This window comes from Vidua macroura, chromosome 2 (assembly GCF_024509145.1).
Source record: "Vidua macroura isolate BioBank_ID:100142 chromosome 2, ASM2450914v1, whole genome shotgun sequence".
Classification (NCBI taxonomy): domain Eukaryota; kingdom Metazoa; phylum Chordata; class Aves; order Passeriformes; family Viduidae; genus Vidua; species Vidua macroura.
The window spans coordinates 116,695,591-116,718,007 of NC_071572.1; the positions used below are offsets into that span (position 1 = coordinate 116,695,591).

Below are 22,417 nucleotides of genomic sequence, written 5' to 3' on the forward strand. Positions count from 1 at the left end.
TCACTTGCAGTTTTTGATTTATCTTTGCTTCTCAACGTGACTGTGGAGAAAGGATTCAATTTGGATTTGCAGCAAAACCATACCTTGACTGGCAAGTGATGGCAGAGTCAGTACTGAAAAGACAGGAAAAACACTTATCAGGCCAATCTTTTTCCACGTAGGAGCTTCAAAGGGACACCAGTCAGATAAAAGCATGCAAACCATCAGGCTGCCCATTTGAAATGGATTCTGTGGTGCTTGTCTCAGGAGCAGCCAGACTGGTTGTGTGCAATCACTCTTGCTGAGTGTGAGCATCTGATTGTTCTCTTGCTCAACAGGACAGGGAACAAAGGATATGCATTGGCTTGGAGGGAGCCCCTTCCAAGGAAAACCCCCACTCAGCTGTACTTTTATTTTAATGGTTCATTTAGAAAGGGGTTTTAACCACGAGGAACTGTTTATATCTGTGGAAGTAAGATTTTTAATCACGAGGAACTGTTTATATGTATGGAAGTAAGATTTTTCCTACCAAACCAGCCCCAAGTGCCCATGAATCAGTGCTGTTGGTGGGGCAGGAGAGGGTGATTCACCAAGGCCTGTCACAGTGTCTGTGGCAGGGCTGGTGGTGGGAAGTGTGGGAAGTGCAGCTCCTGCAGGCACTCAGAGTGTGCCCAGTCATGAACCAGCGTTGGGCAAGGCTTGTCCCATCCTGTGGTTTCTTCCAGCAGAGGCCAGTACCAGGTATGTTCAACATGGGGACACTTGGAACCTGTCCCAAAGCTCCTCCCCTGATTTTTGCTAGCTGAATGTGACATTTTTCCTAAAGCAAAGGGTTTTTTTTTTTCTGTTGATCTTTTGAATTTAGCTAAAATTATTTAACAGATATGGCTGCAGCAGACATGCAGAGATATGAGTGCCACGTGAGCATATGCAAATCTACAGCACCAGGTACATTAGCCTGATGGAGCTTTTGCATTACAGTTTTATTCCCCACTGCCTTGTTTTGCCTGAAACCCAGTGTTGATGTGAAGGAAAAACCCTGTATTTCAGTGGGTAGCTAATGCTTGCAGTAGCACTTCAGCCAGTTGGTTCAGCAGTTCAGTTGCTCTGCCCTTGATGGGGCTGTGATAACTCATTCCACTTCATTGCACTGGGATGCTCCTAGGGCTGCCCTGGCTGTGGCCTTGTTGGTGACAATGGCACCATTCAGCCCCGCTGTGGTCCTCATTCCAGGGCTGATCTCGGTGGCACTGGGCATTCCACCTCTCCCTCCTCTTTCCCTTCAGGACTGTGTGCTGAGCCTCCTCTCACAGCCCCTGGGCACCTCAGGGACATAATGGTGCTGTTCCTTCACGCCAGATCCCAGTGGAAGCTCTGCTCCCAGATCCCAGTGGAAGCTCTGCTGCTGCTTCCCACGTCTCCCCACCCCAGCACAGTCCCAGAGCCCATTCAGTTCCCTTCCTCAGCCCCTGCTCTGCACAGGGTGATCTTCAGTCAAGCCATGAAAGCCCTGTGTTCACCAACCCCTGCTATGGTTTGTTCCCGGCCTGGGGCTGTTTCCCCCTCGGCCCCAGCAGATTTCTGTGGGATCAGAGCATTAAAGCTCCGTGCTCTGTGCAGAACCCTGAGCTGAGCGTGTTCACTCAGCGCTGCGAGGCTCCCGGCCCTTCGCTCCCCACGGATGGGAACGAGCTGCCGCTGCAGCAGGACTTGAAGCAGAGAGCTTTGCTATGAGTGCCCTGAACCCTGCTAACCCCAGCCCTGAACCCTGCTAACCCCAGCCCTGGACCCTGCTAACCCCAGCCCTGGACCCTGCTAACCCCAGCCCTGATCCCCTCTGAGCCAGGCTCGGGGCACACGAGGCTCCCTCCGCGCCGCGTTTCGTTCGGTAACGCGGGGCAGAGCGGTGCTGGCAGCTCTGGGCTCTGAGCTGCTCCCACCTCTGTCTGCCCAGACCCTCCTCCTGCCAAAAGGCCTGGATTTGGCTGCCCACAAGGCTTTGGTAAGGGCTGTTCAGGAGTGGGAAGGGGAGTGCAGGGAGCAGAGGGAGATTAGGAGCGGGGCTGCAGCGTTACACTGAAAACATCTTTTGAGCAGTCCAGCCTAGCGCTTGCATTGTGGTAAGGATTGTAGAGCTCTTTGCAAAATGTGCTGCAGTTTAACCTTATGAGCGAGTATAACAATTACATTTACTCTGAGTTCTCCATCCTTGAGGATTTTTTATAAATTGCTTTTTTTAATAAGCTGATATGTTCATACATAAGTTGCAGAGTATAAGCCCCATTTATTGACAGGGAAACTGAGGCAGTTAAAACAATGTCTCACCAAAGTCATCTGAAAAGGCTGTAGCCTTACAAATCCTATCTGCCTCAAGTTGGTGGTCTGTTCTAGTCTTTATTTGTCTTCTTAAATCAACTCATTTTAACTAGAGCATGAGATGTGCTTCCTAAAAGTTACATTGGCTAAGATTTTGGAGCTAACTGTGTACTTTTTGTAGAGCGTAGAATCGTGGAATCACAGGATTGTTGGGGTGGAAGGGACCTTAAAGTTCATCTTGTTCCACCCCCTGCCATGGGCAGGGACACCTTCCACCGTCCCAGGCTGCTCCAAGCCCCATCCAGCCTGGCCTTGGGCACTGGCTGGCACTGCCAGGGATCCAGGGGGATCCTCCTCTGGGCACCCTGTGCCAGGGCCTCAGCTCCCTCAGAGGGAACAGTTCCTCCCCGATATCCCATCTAAGGCTGTCGCCTGTCAGTGTGAAGTTAGGGATGAAGTAGGAAGCAGCGATTCCATGGGAATGCTGACCCCGGAGCTGGCAGGGCTTGGCTGCGGTCCCGCTCGCAGGTGTCTGTGGCTGTGCTGGCAGAGGGGCAGTGCCCTGGGCGTGTGAGCTGCGTGGAGCAGCCCTGGCACACGGGGCTCACCAGGAGGCAGTGCTGGCAGAGGAGGCTGCCCCGTCCATCCTTTCTTTCACAGCGCAAAACCTCGCTCGTGGCAGTGCTTTGTAAGCACAGCTCTCCGAGCAGCACCGCTTCCCCTGGCCAGATAACCCCTCCTTTGCAGGGGATGAGAAGGTGACTGGCTTCCCAAAAACGAGGGTGTTGGAACAGCAGGACCCGGGGGCGGCTGTGAAAGCTGCTCTGGGTGGGGACAGGGCTGTACTTCCAGGAAAGCCCGCTCAGCTCCTTCACACGTGGAGGAGCAGAGCAGTGCTGGCCTGGCCAGGCTGTCTGTCGCTGTGTGCTGCATTAAACAACCAGATGGACCAGCAGGACTGCGCTCGCTGAGCGGGGAAGGAAGTGCTTATTCTTCCAGCTGGACTCCAAGTGTCCCTCGGGAGGCAGTGTTTATAAAGAACGGGCCCATCCAGTGCGAATTAATGCCTGAAAAGTTAGTCAGCCCTTGCCCTGCCCCTGAGCTCTCCCCGTCCAGCCCTTGCTCCGCAGGAGGATGGTTTCACGCTGAGCTGATGGAGGGTTTCTTTGTTTCCACAGAGCTGCTCTTGGATACAAAGAAAACTGGTGCTTGAACCAACATCTGGAAGCTTGTTTTCTCTCAAAATAAATACTCCATTCTGCTACCTCTTCTCTTTTCTTTTTTTTTTTTTTCTTAACTTGTGAATCAAGAACTAGCTGCTCTTGCAGGAGAACAGGAGAAGTAGAGGTTGAAATTCCTGTTGGTTTTGGCCATATTTCTCACTTCTTTGCATCCTCTTTGCTCAAGTACCTAAAATATTTGTTTCTGTTTACAGAGTTTGGCCTTCGTTTGTCCTCTAAAATCTGCTGCAGATGCCTGTAGATACTGAGGTGGTGGTGGGCATCCCCCTGGGGGGATTAGCCTTGTTTTGAAGGCTGAGTCACAGCCTTCAAAACCCCAATTCAGTGGTGTTTTCTCCTGTCTTGTTCAAATTGGCTGTATTCTTGTCTCTTCTGATCCTTGCACTGCAAGTTCTTGGCGACCAGGAAGGGTCTGTGGGATTTAGTGGGGAATATCACATGGCCCATCATTACAGTTTGTGATGAGAACAGAAATAATCCCAACCACATTAACCTGTCAGGAGGGAAAAAAAATAAGAGCCTTTTTGGTTACATAATTTTCAAAGGTCGGCCTTGGGGTGTCTGAAATGTATCTTCAGCTGTAGGTGTGAATGCACAATATCAATGTTTTCTCCTCGAAACGCGTAGGTTGGGCGCTGCTTTTCTCGACACTGCCAGTTTTTGCTGCCATATGTTCTCCTTTTGCAAAACCTTTAGCACTGTTAACTTGGCTTAATGTAAACAGATGATGCTGCATCTTATATTCCAAATTGCCAAGGCCGTGGAGGCACCACCTGGAGCGGTGCATGTGTGACTGGTCTTTCCTAACCTGTGCTGGAAGCTCTGCCTCCACCCCACCTTTTCCTCCAGTTGTTTGTCTCCAGAAGGAAGGAATCTTGCCCTAGATGCCCCAAAGGCAAAGTATGGACCCACAGGGACTCCTGCAGCAGCTGGGAAAGTACAGCCCCGGAGCTGTGAGATGTTAAATGTTGAAAACGCAGCTGTCCCCGTGAAGCTGCAGGGAAATGCATGGGGCAGCTTCACCCTTCTCTCCGAGGTGGAGAGCTCTTCACAGCTTTGGGACAGCTGCCTGTCCACCTTTTCCTCCAGTCGTTCACCTTAGGGAGGAGAGATGATGGATTTCCATCGCAAGAAAAAATGGAGGCGCGAAAAACCGCGTTGCCCCCCAGGCACGCGGGGTCTTGGCCAAGCTCTCCCCTCATGCCTGTCTCTCTCTCCTGAGCAGGACGTCAACGCGGGCGAGGGCAGCGAGTTCACCGACAGCGGCATCGAGGGCGCAGCCACGGACACGGAGCTGCTGTCGCGGCGCTCCAACGCCACCACGGCCAGCTACTCGCCGCCCGCCGGCCGCGCCTTCATCGGCAGCGACAGCGGCAGCAGCTCGGCGGGCGACGGGCTGCGCCAGGGCGTCTACGAGAACTTCCGCCGCGAGCTGGAGATGAGCACCGCCAACAGCGAGCACCTGGAGGAGGCGGGCTCGGCCCTGAGCGACGAGCAGAGCAGCGGCACCCTCAGCTCGCCCGGGCAGTCCGACATCCTGCTGACGGCCGCGCAGGGCACCGTGCGCAAGGCCGGCGCCCTGGCCGTCAAAAACTTCCTGGTGCACAAGAAGAACAAGAAGGTGGAGTCGGCCACGCGCAGGAAGTGGAAGCACTACTGGGTGTCGCTGAAAGGTACCGGGGGAGCGGGCGGGGCTGCGTCCTGTGCGGTGGCCAAACCGGGGGCCTGGACTCGCCAGAGAAGCTGCTGTGAACCTCGGTTCGCGCGGAGCGTGGGGAAGTGGCCCCGCTGTTTTGCAGAGGTTTCACGCGGTGGTTGCTGATGTGCTCAGTGGTGGCATGTGGGTGGGCACCCCAAGGTACAGCAGTGAGGTTCATACCTTGCTGGGAGCCCTGCTGGCACCAGCCAGGGAGGCTTCCTGGGCACCGTGTGTTCCCTTGCAGAAGGTGTCCGTGGCTTGCTGGCAGCTGAGTGAGTAGCCGTGTGCCCCTGCAGGCACACGATGGTGGGAGGCTGCTGGTGGTGACAGTGGCTGGCGTTCACACGGGCGCTCTGCCACACTCTGCCTCCCTCCTGTACCTCTCCTTCCCCAAGAGGTGCTTCATGAGTATAAACGCTCAGGGTTGCAGCACATCTGCAGGGCGGACAGGAAGCTGTGGTCGCTCATCGGGGCTGGCACGCGGCTCCGGCTGTGTCACTCACCCCGTGGTGGGCAGCCCTCGGCACCCAGCTGCCCTGCTCCCCCCCCAGCTGCCCGGGCCACAGACCCTGTTCTCTCTGGATTGTTGCAGTTCCTGCTAGGCACACGCTCATGAACTCATCTTCATGTGCTTCACCAGCAGGGAAACGGGAAGCCACAGGTTTGGGACTGGCCTCCCTCTCCTCTGCTGTGGCCGGAGCCAGCAGAGGCAGAGCCGTGTCTCCTGCTCTAGGGGGGTCACCCAGAAGGCTCAGTGTGGCCAGACCCTGCCCTCCCCACGGAGAGCTCTTCCTAGAGCACTTGTTTATTTTTTAATTTGCAGCGCTGTTTTAAAGCCGACGGCAAAGTTCGGAGCCAGCTCTTCCTCGGGTGGCTGCGGAGCTGGGGAAGTGGGAGAGGAGGAGGGAGGCCAGGGGCAGCCCTGATCTCCTGGGAGGGGGCAGGAAGGTCTTGCTGTGAGGAGCGGGCTAACAAAGGGCCATCTGGGAGAAGAAAGGGGAAGGATGAGCAGGGCAGTGACGTTGTTCTGAAGTGCTTTGGCTCAAGTGGAGTGTTAACTCCTTGGATTGCTGTGCCTCGATACTGGCAGTGTTTAACCGGGGGCTTTGAAGTGAACAGCTGCCATTGTTTGGCTGCAAATTGTTTTCTGGGAGGCTGGGTACCAGAGCATCCCTTTCCAGTGACACAGCAACTTTGTGCCAGCCTGTAAACGACTGGAGATAGTGTGGGAAGGTGGCAGAGGGGGAGACCCCTTTCTGTTTGGAATCTCCCAGATTGCAGCCTTGCTCTGTACTTTGTTTTCCTTTCCCGGGAGGATTGTAAAGATTATTTTGTAACACCGAGCAGGTTGTTTGCTGTCCCCTGCTAAGTTTTTTTTGTCCATCAGTCTTTCTGCAGGCACAGCTCATCCCAGCTACTTAATTCCAGTTGCTGTCTGCATCCAGCAATTAAATGGCTTGATCTTTGCCTTGCAGGGGCTGTAGCAGCAGCTGCAGAGGCTGGGCCATGCCCGGGGGCCTGTCTGCTCCCAGGGCTGGCTCACAGCTGGTTGTCACCCTCAGGGGACCAGGATCTCACGCCTGCCTCTTCCCTGTGGTGGGGTGGCCGTGGACAACCCCAAATTTGTGATTTCTTATGCTGTCCCTCACCTGGCAATGTGTTTTACTGCCCATGGCTTTCTGTTTTGGCAGTCCTAGGGAGAACCAAGCTCAGGACGAAGGAAAGAGCCCGGGGTCAGGGCTCACTGACAGCTCCTGGTGTGCCTGCTTGGCATTAGCACCAGCAGAGCATTGGAACGTGTGCTGCTTGCTGTCCCCTGCAGGCTGCACGTTGTTCTTCTACGAGACGGACGGCAGGTCTGGCATCGACCACAACAGCATCCCCAAGCACGCCGTCTGGGTGGAGAACAGCATCGTGCAGGCCGTGCCCGAGCACCCCAAGAAGGACTTTGTCTTCTGCCTCAGCAACTCCCTGGGCGACGCTTTCCTCTTCCAGGTGGGTTTTGGCAAAGTTTTTTTCTGTCTTCCCAGCAAGGGGCACATCCAGCTCTGGTTGAGATCTGTGGAAAATCCTGCTGACTGCAGCAGGTTTGGGGTTTTCCTTTGGCAGCACTAGAGGAAGGACGTGAGCTGAACACGATCAGCATCAAATCTGCTTTTTTGATAACTGGCTGGAGCAAAGAATGAAGAAATGCTCTTGCATCACTGTGAAAACTGGTTGGGCAGCATGCTTAGAGCACACAGACCAAGCCAGTCACCACACAGGACATCCAGCTGGGCACTAAATGGGCTCTGCCACTCTCTGTAAAAGACCTGTGTCCAAGGAGGACCTGGCAGGGAGGCTCGAGGGGCTGACAAGAGCAGGAGCAGTGGGAAGTGCAAGGGGATGTCTGGATCTGCAGGTGCTCTCCCAGAGGGGCTGCAGAATCCAGCTGCCCCTTGTTCACACACCTTGCTGCTGCCCAAGAGGAGGCTGCAAGTGCAGGGTTTGGTTCTTTCATCAGGAAATAGAAATGTCTCCATTTGCCATGTGCATTTAAAAGAAAAATCCCATGACTTACATCAAAGACCATAGATTAGTTGAGTGTTTCACTTGAAAAGATTTCTGTCATTTGATAACCACGGCTTCCCTGAGTGATTTTTAGGTTGTCATCCCCTTTCCTATGTCAAGTTGGCACTAAGCAGGGTGTGACATTCTGTTATTTGCAATTGGCAGCACGTGCTGAAGTGAGTGCATTTCTTCCACTTTTGATTCAATTTTCTTCACTGGAAGAATCCCTTTATTTCTCTTTCCAATGACAATGGAGTTTCTTGCCTTCTTAAACCAGAAACTACTCTGGGGTAGGATGTGTCCCCACATCATCACTCCCCTGTATTCCAGAGCAAAAGAACTAAAATCACACTGTGTTGTAGGTCCTTGCAGCTGTCCTTGCAAAGGGCTGGATTCTCAAACTGCAGAAAGAAAAGCCTTTCTGATTCCTGGAGGGACTGAGTGACTGAAAACCTGTCTTTTTTTGTGGACTAACTTCCCTGCCACCTCAATTAGGGATTTTTCCTCAGCTCCTTCTGTAGTACTGGCCTGTCCCTCTCTCCTTCATGTTTTCCCTGGGAAGGGGATGAGAATTTTGGCACCTGGAGACCTTCCTCCAGGTGAGAGGGGATCACAGAGCCACAGAATGGCCTGGGTTGGAGGAGACCTTCAAGATCATCTTGTTCCACCCCCTGCCATGGGCAGGGACACCTCCCACTGTCCCAGGCTGCTCCAAACCCTGTCCAGCCTGGCCTTGGGCACTGCCAGGGATCCAGGGGCAGCCACAGCTGCTCTGGGCACTCTGTGCCAGGGCTCACCACCTTCCCAGGGAACAATTCCTTCCCAGTCTCCCATCCATCCCTGCCCTCTGGCAGTGGCAAGCCATTCCCTGTGTCCTGTCCCTCCTTGTCCTTACAAAGAATCCCTCTCTATTTTTCTTGTGGGCTCCCAGACTCACCCCAAAGCTTGTTCCCCGAGGGCCCGGTGTCATTGTGCCACAGGTAGGGTTTTGTGTAGGGAGGAAGCAAAACTGAGCCTTTTCAAGCAAAACCCAGTCATTTCCATTGCCAGAAACGTTCTGTGACGTGTCCCTTCTGCCATGGAAGCAGAGGAGAGGGAGGGGATGCCCTCAGAGCAGTGGCTGCCTGTGCCAGCACAGAGCTGTAGTAGGGGCTGGCAGGGAGAGACACAGCCCTGCAGGAGGCTGTTTCTGTGCTGTGCAAGGGAGAGCAGGGCTGGTGCTGATCCCACATGTCCTGGACGCCTTGTAAGGAGCCTGCCCACTGCACTGCACCCAGAGACATCCCATCCCATCCCATCCCATCCCATCCCATCCCATCCCATCCCATCCCATCCCATCCCATCCCATCCCATCCCATCCCATCCCATCCCTCCCACACGGCTCAGGCAGCTCTGGCTGTGCCCACACAAACCCTGGCACGTGGCACACACGGTGTGTGCCAGCAGCTTGTGACACCACGAGGTGTTTGCAGCTTGGTGGTCCTTCCCCTCGGGAAGGACAGCAGTTCCCACCCCTGCTCATCTCCAGGGGGGGTCTTCAGCTCCTAAAATGCACTCCAGACCCTTTTTTCCCCTCCCTCTCCCCAGAAAGAAAGATGAATCTAATAGTATGCAGCTAATACTTTGAAGTTGAATAAGATAACAAACGCAGTTGGGATTTTGCTGGGAATTAACAAACACACTAAGTCCATTCTAAGTCCAGGGCTGATCTCTTCTCTGCTGGGGATGAGGTTTCACCACCTGACTGTGGGCAAAGTGTCTCCCGTTGTGGCAAATAATTCCTGTGTTTCCAGCAGCCATTCCTCAGCACGGGGGGCTCCCAGTGCCCTCAGCAGTGGAGTGAGAGCTTGCTGGTGGTACTGCCTGGGCAGAGAGCCTGGCCAGTTCCAGCCACACATCCTGTGTGCAGTGGCAGCTGAAGGCAAGGGAACTGGGAAGGAGGAGGTCAGTCCTGCAGTAGATCCTGTTTCTGCTTAGGGCTTACAGCCTGAGTGAGGAAAGTGGTGTCACTCTGGGACACGTGTCCTCCTTGTGCCACAAATTTTGGGGAGTGAGGAAAGTGGTGTCACTCTGGGACACGTGTCCTCCTTGTGCCACAAATTTTGGGGAGCATCCATGTGAAGCCCAGCTGGGCCTCTCTGGGAAGCTCTCCTGAGCTTCACCCGTGGCTGTTGGTTGTGACCTCAGCGAGGATGACCTTCCTCATCTTCTCCAGCAAACAGAGGAGTCATGCTGGGTTGTCTATTAATAGATCAGGCATCATCAGAAAGTTTAATTAGAACAAGGTGGTTTGGCACCTTGCTACTTTTCCAGCCAGGTACCAGTGTGATTATTGCCACGGGCTGACACTCGCAGAAAGTCCTCTGCAACCCTGAGCTGGCTGGAAAGTTTAGTTCATGACCTGCTGTAAAACAGAATGGAGTTTAGTAAAAGGCCTAAGAAGATTGACTTTTTATTTGGAAAATCTGGAAAGAAGAATCTGGAAAGATTCTTCTCTGTGTGTCAAAAGCCTCTAAGCAGAATAGTTCTCTTCCAGAAAAAAGTACTGGTGTCCCATGCTCCAGCCTGGTGTCTCATGGAGGAGTTTGGGCTGGAAGGGACATGAAAGATTATCCAGTTCCACGCCCTGCCATGGGCAGGGTCACCTTCCACTATCCCAGGTTGCTCCAAGGCCTGTCCAACCTGGCCTTGGACACTTCAGCAAGGAGTTCCCTTATCCCAAACTGCCACATCCATGCTTGGGAAGGGACAGTGCCAGGGCTGTGAAAATGAGGGTGAGCCTGCCTTTAATGGTAGCAGGGGTGTCTTCAGAGTGCTTTGGGACCTTCAGAAACAGAAAGCTTGTTTGTCTGTGCACCACAGTAAAGCCACTCACACCTCTCATGGTCACGTTTTCTGCCATTCATTTACTGTTAAGTGCTGCATGCCAGAAAAGCTCTCCATCCTGGGAAGGGCACAGCAGCGGTGCATTCATTCCCTGCCTTAAGGAGCTGGAGTTTAGAAACCATGGTTAAATGCCAAGCTAGAAGTTCACTGCGCTGAGCCAGGGGGGTAATGGCTGAGGCCTTGCTGGGAAGCACCCCCAGCTGCAAGGCACAGACAGAGGTGTGATTCCAAGAGCTGAGTGCCTGGTGCTTAGGGCTGATGGGCGGCTCATTGCTTCGCCAGCAGTCAGCGGGTTTAAGGCTTTGAATCTCGAGATCAGAGGGAAAGGAAACTCCTTGGAATTGCGTTTGCTAGTCTGCAGTCAGTGTGGAGGAGGATCCTGACTCCTTGTCCCCCTTTCCCCGCTGCAGACGTGCAGCCAGACGGAGCTGGAGAACTGGATCACGGCGATCCACTCGGCCTGCGCCACCGCCGTGGCGCGGCAGCACCACAAGGAGGACACGGTCAAGCTGCTCAAAACGGAGATCAAAAAGCTGGAGCAGAAGATCGACATGGACGAGAAGATGAAGAAAATGGGTGAAATGCAGCTGTCCTCCGTAACAGACTCCAAGAAGAAGAAGACCATACTGGATCAGGTGAACTCTTGCTCATGCGAAACGAGTCCCTAGCGAGGGTTTAAGGCCTTTTAGAGGTTGTTGGGGGCTCCCTGGAGCAGGAGAGCTGTGCTGGCTGCCTTAGCTGCACCATTTCTCCACTGAGGTCCAGCATGGGCTGTCTTCTGCTGGCCTCCAGGAGATTTGGACAGCAGGAGGCTGCCAGGCCATGGCTGGAGGATGCCTTGGGGAACAGCTGTTCACACACCAACAAACACTGCTGCTGCTTTAAGTGTGCCAGGGGCTGCTGCTTCTGCTGGCAGCTGGGCTGAAGAAGTTTCTGGTTGTCACAAGGGCCTGCCTTGACCTTGTGGCAGCATCCCTGGCTCCCCTGGGCCCGCTCCTGCTGCCTTCAAGTGGACAGCGTGGCTGGGTTTCAGAAGCAGAGAGCCTCGAGCAGATGTCTCTCCCGCTGCTGCAGCAGCACCTTATTTTGGGAAACTTAACATATGGCTGCTGCTTCCCTCACTCAGAGCTCTCCTACCATGGCTGCCAAGTGTGCCTGTAAAGCAAAGCATGGGAAGTAGCTGGGGCTGAGCTAAAGGGATTTGTACCCCCTGCAAGCCCGTGAGAAGGGGAAATGGGGGAGAAGGGGGAGGGAGAGGCTAAAGAGCTCCACTCAAAGCTGTCAGTCACAGTCAGAGGGCAGAGCAGTCTCTCTCTTTATGTAACTGAGTTTGTCTGGATGCTTTGAAATTGTTTCCTATAAGCTATTTGAATTATTTAAATAAGTCCTTCCATGGGCTGATTACAGCACTCTTCCACTGATCAGATTAATTACCCCCAGTGTATGGCACTTTTTCAAGCTCTGTTGTTGCTCACAGCAAAGTTGCTGCTGTGGCTGCTGATTTGGGATGCCCTGTGCCTGGAGTTTGGTGGGGTTTGCTCTTCTGGTTCCTCAGATGCTCTTGATGCATGAAAGAAGCCTCTTAAGGGACTGCTGAGCAGAGAATCCTGGAAATACAAAGAAAATGAAAAATGAAAATTTAATCCTGTTAATTAGCATTGTATCAAAGGAGCAGTTGTCCCAGGAGGAGACTTTTGCCACAAATGTAGAAAAAGTTGTTTTCCATCTAATCAAAACTTCTTTACTATTTGCATCTCGTGGTGGGGGGGTTGGGAGGGCAGGGGAACGTGGGAAAATCAGCAATCAGGGTTTATTGGATGAGATCAACACTGGTGAAAAGGGTGTGCCACTGGGAATTCTTTTCAGGGCATTTACCAGCCTCTTCTCCCCTTCTCTCCCCTGGCTGCCGGGCGCAGATCTTCGTGTGGGAGCAGAACCTGGAGCAGTTCCAGATGGACCTGTTCCGGTACCGCTGTTACCTGGCCAGCCTGCAGGGCGGGGAGCTGCCCAACCCCAAGCGCCTGCTGGCCTTCGCCAGCCGCCCCACCAAGGTGGCCATGGGCCGCCTGGGCATCTTCTCCGTGTCGTCCTTCCACGCGCTGGTGAGTTGTGGGGGTCAGTGTGAACGGCCTTGCTCCCCTGGCCCGGCAGCCAAAGGAGGGGCCTGGAATGCCTGAAGTCGAGTTTTGAAGGTTGTTTGTTTCCTCTTATCTAAACATTCTTTGTCTGGCCTGCCGAGCTCTGCCTAGCAAGGAGGCCATGGCCATCTGCCGTGCCCTCTGGGTGGTGTTCACCTTTTATGTCAAAAGTTACGTGTAGTCTGTTTATAACGATGCACCAATACCTAACATCTATGTTAGACAGTGTGTCCCCATCCCAAACCAACAGAAAAGTGTCACCAGCACACCAAGACATGGAGGGCAAGAAGAAAGGAGAAGAAGGCCAGGACACGCCCAAATCCCTCCATCGTGTACTCCCTTGAACCCCATTCTAAAAATCCCCAAATTCTCCTTTTCCACCCTGTGTTAATTCAAATACCACACTACCCAAACCCTTGTGGCTTGTAATTCCTCATACAAAATTGACAGTTTTTCCCACGGGCTAGAATCGAAGCCACAGGTGTTTTTGACTTCATGCCAAGGTCCCCGAGCCCCCTGCCAGGGTCTGGAGGCAGCCAGGGCAGCCAGAGGGGTGTCCTGGGCTCGGACAGTGAGTGCAGGGCAGGGCTCCGGGAGCTGGGCCTGCAGGAGGTGCTGCTCCCAGAGGGGCCTGGCCGTGCCTGAAGGAGCAGCTGCTTGCTGCCACGGCCTTGGGGAAGAGCCATCTTTGCCCTAGACGTGTGGTTTTGAATTTCCACCACAAACAGATCTTCCCGTTAGAGGAGCAGGGTCATCTCAAGTGTCCGCGGATTTGGGCGTGATCCACACGTCCCGTGAAGTCAGTGGGAGCCCTCTGAGACCTTCTTGGGCATATCTGACTTCATTCCATATGGATGGAACTACCAACCAACTATTCCAGTGCCCGCTCTCTGGTCATCAACACCTGATGCTCCACACGGGAGGGGAAACGTTCTTCTCTGCTACCTGTGGTGTGGCAAATAATGGTTGTTTAAATTGAAGTACTGTAACAACGCGGCTCTTAAAAGTACAGGGAAATGTTTTGCAAAGTGGAGGGGTTTTAATGAGTTTAAATCCAGTTCTTGTCGTCGCGGCTTGGACTCCTGGAGGTTCGCAGAAATAGCTGAGCTCCACTGTTGTCTTGTAGATGTCAGCTGTACCCTTCAATTGAATGCAGAGCTGTAATTCAGTCAGGGGCGTTTTTATTCTTTCCTATATGAAAAGATTAGCGTCATCATCCTGCAAATTGCTGGTGGATTTATTATATTTTTTAAGTGGCGGGCTGTAATTTGCATTTTTGCTTTTTTTTTTTTTTTTCGCATCAAGCAAAGCACTGAGCCTTAGCCTGAAAAACAGTCTGCCTCTTCATGCTGGTGTCTCTGGAGAGCCAAGGGAAAAAATATGTTTGGAAAATGTTGTGTTGGAAGAGACACGTGTTTTCTTCTCCTCTCAGCAAACTCTCATGTCCTCCTTTGCCCCCAGGAATGTGGGGAAATGCAAGCTCATGTTAGGAGCCCTAACTCAAGTTTCAGGAAGGGAATTTACCCACAGCAGCTGTGGCTGCTTCATCCCTGGAAGTGTCTGAGGCCAGGATGAACAGGCCTTGGAGCAGCCTGGGATGGTGGAAGGTGTCCCTGCCCATGGCAGGGTGGGGAATGGGATGGGCTTTAAGGTCCCCTCCATCCCAAATGATTCTGTGATTCCATGACCCAAGTTTCCTGAAGATGTTGCTCAGTTCGTTCATCCAAGGATGTGCTGAGTTACCCCAGGGGGCTCTGCATGAATGTCCCAGGCACAGCTGTGGAGCCTCTCACAGTCCGGGCTGTGGAAATGGAGACGTTGCTGTGGTGGTCAAGTTCTCCTTTTCCTGGATTTCCCCACGTTTCCCAAGGAGAGCCCCCACTCCTCACACAGTTCCCTGGTGCAGCAGCCAGCCCTCTGTCCATGCCAGCTGTGGTTTGGGATGTGCTGCATCCAGGTTCCTCAGCTGGGAGCATCCCTCGGGGACAGGACAGCACAGGGGTGTTCCTGCAGGCACTGCCAGACGTGTGGCAGTGCCATTCTGCTGCTCTGGGCTGTGGGGATGCAGCACTGAGGTGTTCCAGGAAGTGCAGTCAGCAGGGTGGGTCTGTCTGTCTGTCTGTCTGTCTGGGAAATCTGCTTTGACGTTGGGCCTGGGCACTTCAGCTCTGAGTGACGTCCCACTGCTCTGCTCCAGAGCTCCCCAGATAGCTGGGCTCAGTAAAGGCAAGGCTCCTGTTGCCACAGGGCATTTTGCAGAGCAGCTGGCACTGCTCTGGTGGGAAGGGTCGTTTCAGCTCACTTTTCCCCTTCCTGTGCCTTGCTCAATCCTTCAGATGTCACTTATCTTTGAGGAAGTGCAGGCTTAAATGCCATGAGCTCCCTGCAAGCCTTTATGTGGCCCTGCTGCACTTCTGAGTCAGCACCAGGATGCCCAGAGCGTTTCCACAGGAAAGAGCAAAGAGGAAGACTGAGTTTTTGGGAAGCAACAGATAAGTTTGGAAATCTCAGATTTCACATGTCCAGCTTTGAGATCTTGCTAGGAAAAGAAAAATAAAAGAAAAAAAACCCCAAACCCTTCACTGGTGCTGAGGTTTTGCTCTGTGATGATTAGGCTCCTTTAAAACATCTCACATGAAATGCCAAAAGCTGAAGGAGGTGGTGTGCACTGTCCATTTCAATATTTGGTATTGGATGCTGGCAGAAGTGAGTTAATTTGCAGAGAGAAGGCAGCGGCCTGGCAGCATCCCCACTGTGCCAGCAGTGAGAACTCTGTGTTGCCATAGGATTTGCCTTTTCCCCCCCAGTTTGGTGGGGCTGTGTGCTGGGGCTGCTGCAGCTCTGAGGCTGAAGCCATGTGGCATTGACAGGTGGCGGCTCGCACGGGGGAGTCGGGAGTGAGGAGAAGGACACAGGCCATGTCCAGGTCTGCCAGCAAGAGGAGGAGCAGGTTCTCTTCTCTCTGGGGGCTGGACACTACCTCGAAGAAAAAGCAGGGGAGGCCGAGCATCAACCAGGTAAGTCTGGGGTGTTGTTGTTTGCAGGGGTGGTTTGTTAGCAGGCAGAATGCAGCACAAAGAGTCACTGGCGCAGAGTCGTGGCATTCCTCATCCCCTTCCAAAATCAGGGACTGGAGCTGCAGATCAGGGCACAGCAGCTCCTACCAAAGGTTTGGAATTTGCCCTTTTCTTTAGCTGAATTCTGTTGTTGCATTTCTGCTCCTTCTGCTTTTCCTGACCTCAGGAGCAAGGAAGCAGCAGTGTAAAACAGATATAACTTTGGAGAGGAAAAAACCCAAAACAATCCAGACTTGTTGGGTTATTTTGAATTTAAAATAATGATGTACAATGCTTTAAACGTAGCTGAGTTTGGTGAAAACTTCCTAAAGTGACAAGAAGCTTTGCATTTAGTCGGGACACTCCCTGTTTTGGTTCAGATTTATAAAAAAGCAGAAGTTGTGCTGTTTCCACCCAGTCTTTCTCTAGAAAACACATTCCAGTGTGGTAGGAAGGTGCTTCCCTGTTACTCTTTCCAAACAGTCCCTAATTACAGCTTTCACTTTTTGAGAGCCATACCTCATCTAACTGCAGGAAATGTAGGCTCTGCCTTTCCTTCTCTCACATCTTGAGGGGAGAAAGGCTGGGGACACACGCTGTTCTGTGCCCTGTGATTTCTTGTGCTGTCTGTTCAAGCAGCAGTGGGTGTTTGTTTTGTTCAGCAGAGGATGATCAGCTTGTTTGGAGCGAGGCACTGAAGGTTCACCTGATATTTAGAGGCTGAGCAAAAGCCCAGGGCTTGGCTGGAATGTGGCTCCATGGGCACATTCCCAGTCCCTGGTGCTGATGCTGCAGCATCCCTGTTGCTTTGTATTTACTTGCCCCAAATCTCTCGTCCTGAGCTGGGATCCTGCCCGTGCTGTGTTTTCAAAGCTGTTTTTTTTTCCCCCTGAGCTCCCCCCTTTTGTTTTTCCTTTCAGTGGAGATAATTGCATTCTTCACGCTGCCTCCCCTGCTCCTGCCCCCCTCACGCCTCCACAGCACAGGCACGGAGAGGGACTCTGTTCCAGGCTACAGGAAAGTCATTGTGGAGAGAGTTGTAAAAAATGTGAAGTTTGGAGAAAGTAGCAGTGTCTAAATGCAATGCCTGAACACATTTCCCTTGCTTGTGCAAAGTGTTGCCCATTGGAAGCAACCAACTCTAAGTCCCCAAAAGGCAGAGACCTTTTCCCATCCTGCCTGGTCCCTGCTTCATTTTACCCAGGGAATAATTAACAGCCCAGCAACTTGATCCTAGGGCTGTGCTGATGTGGAGCTATAAAACTGAACTTTTCAGTTCTCATGATTGGATTCTGCTGCAGCACCAACCCTGCCTGCCCTTCTGATGCAGCCCTGTGCTGATTTGGGGTGGATGCTGGAAATATTCCTGTTTGGTCATTCCTCCTGCACAGGATCCTGTTGGTTTTGGCTCTCTGGCTCGTGCTTGGGTTACCAGCTCCTGTTTCATTAGAGAAGGGTTACACTGCCTTGTGCTTGAAAGTTTGCTGAGTACATTTTGGCAGCTGGGTCATTACAAAGCCAGCCAGAAGCAGAGCCCTTCTGAGTTCTCAGCATTGGCAGAGGTGGGGAAATGTTCATTTCCCACTTTTACTGGTGGAGAAACCCAGCACAAAGAGAGATAAAATGAGTCCAGCTCTGCAAGGAAGTCAGGACAGCCCTCCAAGCAGAAGTGGCCTCTTATCTTCCTGCACCACCCTATCACCAGCTAGTTTTTCACCTTGCCTTCTCTTCCATCAAGCTGCTGTTTTCCTTTTCTCCAGTGCATCTTCAGCAGAGAGGCAGGGACTGTTGGAGAGGTCCCCCAGTTCACTGCCCTGCAAACCCTGGTGGAGAGCCCAGCTCTGGAGAGAGACTGGTGCAAAGGTGTGCCTGTGTCAGTAAAGCCACGCTTGTGCTCAGGAGGAGTGGTCCTAGTGAGGAACTGGGGGTGGGGGACACAGGACAGCACTTCCCTGTATTTAAGGAATGGCACTTGGAGTGAGCTGACCTGGTGCTTGGGATCCCCTTTCTGCTGAAAATACCTCTTTGTTCTTGTGCTGTTTCTTTTTGGATGACAGGCTCAAGCAAAAAGAGGTTAGAGGGGCTGCTGGATGTGACTTACCCACCCTGAAGAAGGTTTTCCCCATCCCAAATTTCTACAAGAGTGAAACATTTCTGCAAGCAGCGTGTTTGGAGATGGCTCTTTGTATTTCTCACTTTGAATTCCGTGCTGGATGTTAGACAGACTTTTCTGCCCATGGCACGTGCTGGGCACAGGGAGTCACGTTCGTGTTTTAAAGCAGATTCCATCTCTTGTTCCTCAGGTGTTTGGAGAAGGAGTGGATTCAGTGAAGAAATCTCTTGAAGGGATCTTTGATGACACAGTCCCGGATGGCAAGGTAAAACCCCAGCTCTCCAGCTGCCTCCTTCCCCCACGTTTGCAGCCAGTAAATTCAGAATAAATACTAAGACTTGCTATTTTGCCATTTCTAAGCATTGGAGCTGCAGTACCCACAGCAGTCTTGTCAGCATTGGTTTGCCCAGAAACACTGCACATTTCAGTTTTGAATTCATATTGCTTTCATCCCTACTATTTTTTTGCTGCATTCCTAGCATTCCCAGTAGCCAGAGGGTGAAATCCCAGGAGAAGCACACTGCAGCAGTGTAGCTGTGTGGGTGGCACAGGGAAAACTGCAGGTTCCTGTCCAGACAAGCCTTCAACCTGGGCTCAGGAACAAAATATCTTCTCTCTAAGAGAGCTCTGGTACAGCACATAATGCTCTAGTCATTGATGGAGAGGGAGCTGTGTTGGGCTGGGATTGTCATGATGGATTTTGTCTCTTTAGAGGGAGAAAGAAGTGGCCCTGAGCAGCGTCCACCAGCACAACCCCGACTGTGATATTTGGGTCCACGAGTACTTCACGCCCTCGTGGTTCTGCCTGCCCAACAACCAGCCTGCCCTGACAGTCATCCGGCCTGGGGACACCTCCCGGGACGTGCTGGAAATGATCTGCAAGGTAAACGTGCCCTGGGGCGGCTGGGAAGTCAGTGCAGCCTCCTGTGCCAGTGCTTGGGCAGCTCTGCACTGGGACACCACTTCTGTCCAAGGTGAAAAACACAAATGGCACCGCAGTGCTGAGGCCAGGAGCGCAGCAGAGAATTCCCTGCCGCTGGAGCCAGCTCGGCGTGGGTGCAGGGGCAGGCAGCGTGCTGGGCTTTGCCTTCCCCACTCTGGCTGCTGTGCACGAGCCTTGGAAGAGCCTTCACACGCTGGCTCTGCCTCTGCTGCTGCCTTTCCCAGAGCCAGCCATCCCCTGTCCCTGCAGGGGCACCGAGCTGAGTGTGGGACCCCTCCCCGTGCCCCGCACTGCGGTGGCGCAGCCACGCTGGTGCCCCCAGCCCTGCATCCCTGCCACAGCCCCTTCCCCGCTCTGCCAGGCAGGTGAGGTGGCCTCACCCCTTCCCAGGAGCCAGGGCACGTGTTTCCAGGAGCCATCCCTGCTTCCCTGCCCGCAGGCTGGCACGGGCAGAGCAGCAGCAGCAGGATGGGAGAAGGTGCCCGTGTTTGCTGCCTGCAGTGCAGGACCAGACCCAACCTCGCGTGGGTGGCAGGAGGGGACGGGCGAAAGCTTTTGTCGACATTGGAGTGGGGGGAAAGAAAAACCACCTGGATTTCTTTGCCAGATGAAGTATCAGAGACGTTGGGCCATTGAAAAGAGTTGCATGTCTAAAGAGTTGGAAACTTTGACAAATTAAACACAGGCTTTCAGCTCTGGCAGCTGCATAATGTGTGTTTTCTGAGCGAGCGAGACCCAACTCCTGTCACGTGCCGCTCTGAAAAGTGAGTCTGCTTTGTACAACAACAACAGCAGGAGGAAAGAAAACATTTATTACTATTGAGAGCTTAACTTTGGGGACTTTCAGAACGTGTTGCATGTGCTTCTAAAGAGAGGGAAGGTGAGAGAAAGGCGTTTGTTTCCAGTAATTGCATGGTGCGCTCGTCTCCCTGCCAGGTGCGCTGCAGCTTGTGAAAGCTCTGCTTTGTCTCCAGCAAAAGATGACATTTTTGGAGAGAGGCATAACAGGGAAGCTGGATATGACACATTATTAGTAATGATTTATTTTTAGGATTTATGTTCTCCTTTGGGTAGGGATGGTTAACTCACTGGACCGAATCCTTGGCTGGAGTAGGCTGGTGGAGCTCCGTGGCTCCAGCAGGTGCCTGCTGAGGGTCTGGTCTCTCTCTGTGCTTTTGCTGCGGTGGGTGGGGGTGTTTGAGGAGAAGGGGAGGTTGGTGAGTGTTTTTTCAAGAGCTACTATCTGTTTCTTTCCTTTCTGTAAGAGCTTTCAGCCTGAAAAACACTGTCGAGATGCCTTTTTTTTTTTTCCTGTAGCATTTAATAATCAATCTCTTTCTTCTGTCTCTTGCATTCAGCTCATTTTCCCCCCTTTAATATCCGATCCACATCATTTCACATCAGTTTGCCATCTGCCATCTGAGAACCAGTCAAGTTCTGGTACAGTAAACATTTCAAGCTCTACATTTCATATAAACCTCCTCATGTTTGTAGATGTGGTTAAATCTGTGCTGCTAAACTGAGCTTGATTCTTCTGTTGGAGAACATTAAATGCACTAAAGTAATTGTGGAAAATGTGTTCTTATGCTAACATTGCTGCTTGTTATTATACAGCGAGTTAGGCTTTGGAGTATGCTTTGTGACACTTTTATGATTCAAGATTGGTGGGAGGAGTGTTTAAAGCATTTTAAAAGTGGTTTCTCAAAGATTTCTCCTGAGATGTAACTAGCAACATCACTTGGAAGGCAGGAAAACTCAGTGTATATGCATTAAATTGCTTTCTGTGGCTGATAGGAAATAGTTGGGCCCTTCCAATCTCAACCATCCTGTGATTCTGTGATGACACTGCTCAGTGTGAACGAATGTATATGCATTGCTAACATTTGCATAATGGTATGTCTTAAAATGGAGGAGGAAATCACACTCTGTCTACGGATTTAGGCCGAGCCAGTGTGGAGATAATAACACCACAACCCAGTATGGAGATAATAGCAGTGAAAAACAAGCCTAGATGACTACATGGCATTTTGTCTTTTGACTGCATAAAAAGTGAGGTGAGAAAGGTTTGGGGTTTTTTTCCCCCCTCACCATTTACATTTTTCAAAGGGACCTGCATGAGGGGCAGGAAGCAGATACCCCAAGGTCTCTGGGTCTGTGCTCAGAGCCTCTGAGAAGCTAAGCCTGATGCTCTGGGGGCTTACTTTGCTTTTGGGCTGGTGTTTTCCTGCTGGGAGAGCTGGGGTCACACTGGAGCCATGGAATGGCCACGTTCCTGTGGTGCTGCCACACAGGTCTCCCCCACCAAGCTGGGAGAACATGCCAGGCCCTCTCCTTGGCCAGGAAGGACCAGGCTGGGTGAAGAGCTGGGCTTGTGTGCCAGCCCACCGTGGCACTTGGAGCCTCTTGAGTCAGAATTCCAGCCCTGCTGTAAATTCTTCTTCTGGAGCACCTTGGTTGGGCTGTCGGGTTGTGCTGTAAACGGGGTTAGCTGCTTAATTTAGTCCAGACTTAGCCAGAGTTATTAGGAGAGAAATAAATAAACCAAGAAGCTGATTTGGATGGCTGAAAGGTATTTTGGGTGGTCTTGAAAGGATATTCGTATCGTTAAGGCTGCCCTGTTTCTGCTCCCACCTCCCCACATATGGATGCAGCTCCCAGCAACAAAAAGTGGGTTAATGGTTTGGCTTTTAGGGCAGCCTGGCTGTGTCCACATTCAAGGGACCTTTCCCTTTCACTTCAGCAGAACATCGTGGCCCTATTTGAAACACTTTAACTTTGTCAGATTTTGAAGCAGACACATCCCTGGGGCAACTGTAGGATGTTAATTAGCTAAATGGGGTGGTTCATGGGCTCTCATTCCTGACCTGGATGGGATCACAGTGTACTGGATTGATGGCATCCACTTGGGCTGAGGGGGTTTGTTGGAAGAAATGTGTGCCTCTAAATACGAGTGTTTTACCTGGTTTTGTCTTCAGCTGATGCTCTGCCCAGTGCCTGGAGGCCCCAGACTGGATAAATTCATCACATGTGGTGATTTCTGCCTGCATGAGCAGGCTGGAAAGCATCCCTTGGGTCACTTCCACAAGGGAAGGACATTGGTGGGCTGTGGATGGGGTCTCTGTGCCAGCCCTGGGCTTTGGGCAGTGGTGTGGGCTGGGCAGCACAGCTGGCACTGACCTTCAGGCACACCGAGGTGCAGCATGAGCACAACAGCTTGGGCACAGGGAGGAGATCCTCTGGGGGCAGGAGGAGGAGGCTGCCAGGTTGCCTGGCTCCTTCTTCACAGAATCACAGAATGCTTCAGGTTGGAAAAGCCCTCCCAGCCCACGGAGTCCAACCTGTGCCCTATGCCCACCTTGTCCCCAGCCCAGAGCACTGAGTGCCACCTCCCAGCCTTCCCTGGACACCTGCAGGGATGGGCACTCCAAACCTCCCTTCCACTGTTTAAAACCCTTTTCCATGGAGAAATTCCTCCTGGTGTCCAACCTGGCACAGC

At 52.5% G+C, this 22,417-nt stretch overlaps 1 protein-coding gene across 8 annotated transcripts in view; it reads left to right on the forward strand.

Annotated features, from left to right (window-relative positions):
• TIAM1 (TIAM Rac1 associated GEF 1) overlaps positions 1-22,417 on the forward strand; it is a 157,734-nt gene that overhangs the window by 93,052 nt on the left and 42,265 nt on the right. For all 8 annotated transcript variants that reach the window (XM_053970060.1, XM_053970066.1, XM_053970061.1 and 5 more), the window contains 7 exons: positions 4,762-5,209; positions 7,058-7,230; positions 11,082-11,306; positions 12,588-12,773; positions 15,680-15,826; positions 18,169-18,243; positions 18,691-18,861. In XM_053970060.1, the coding sequence (XP_053826035.1) occupies positions 4,762-5,209; positions 7,058-7,230; positions 11,082-11,306; positions 12,588-12,773; positions 15,680-15,826; positions 18,169-18,243; positions 18,691-18,861 (1,425 nt within the window). The remainder of the gene's footprint in view (positions 1-4,761; positions 5,210-7,057; positions 7,231-11,081; positions 11,307-12,587; positions 12,774-15,679; positions 15,827-18,168; positions 18,244-18,690; positions 18,862-22,417) is intronic.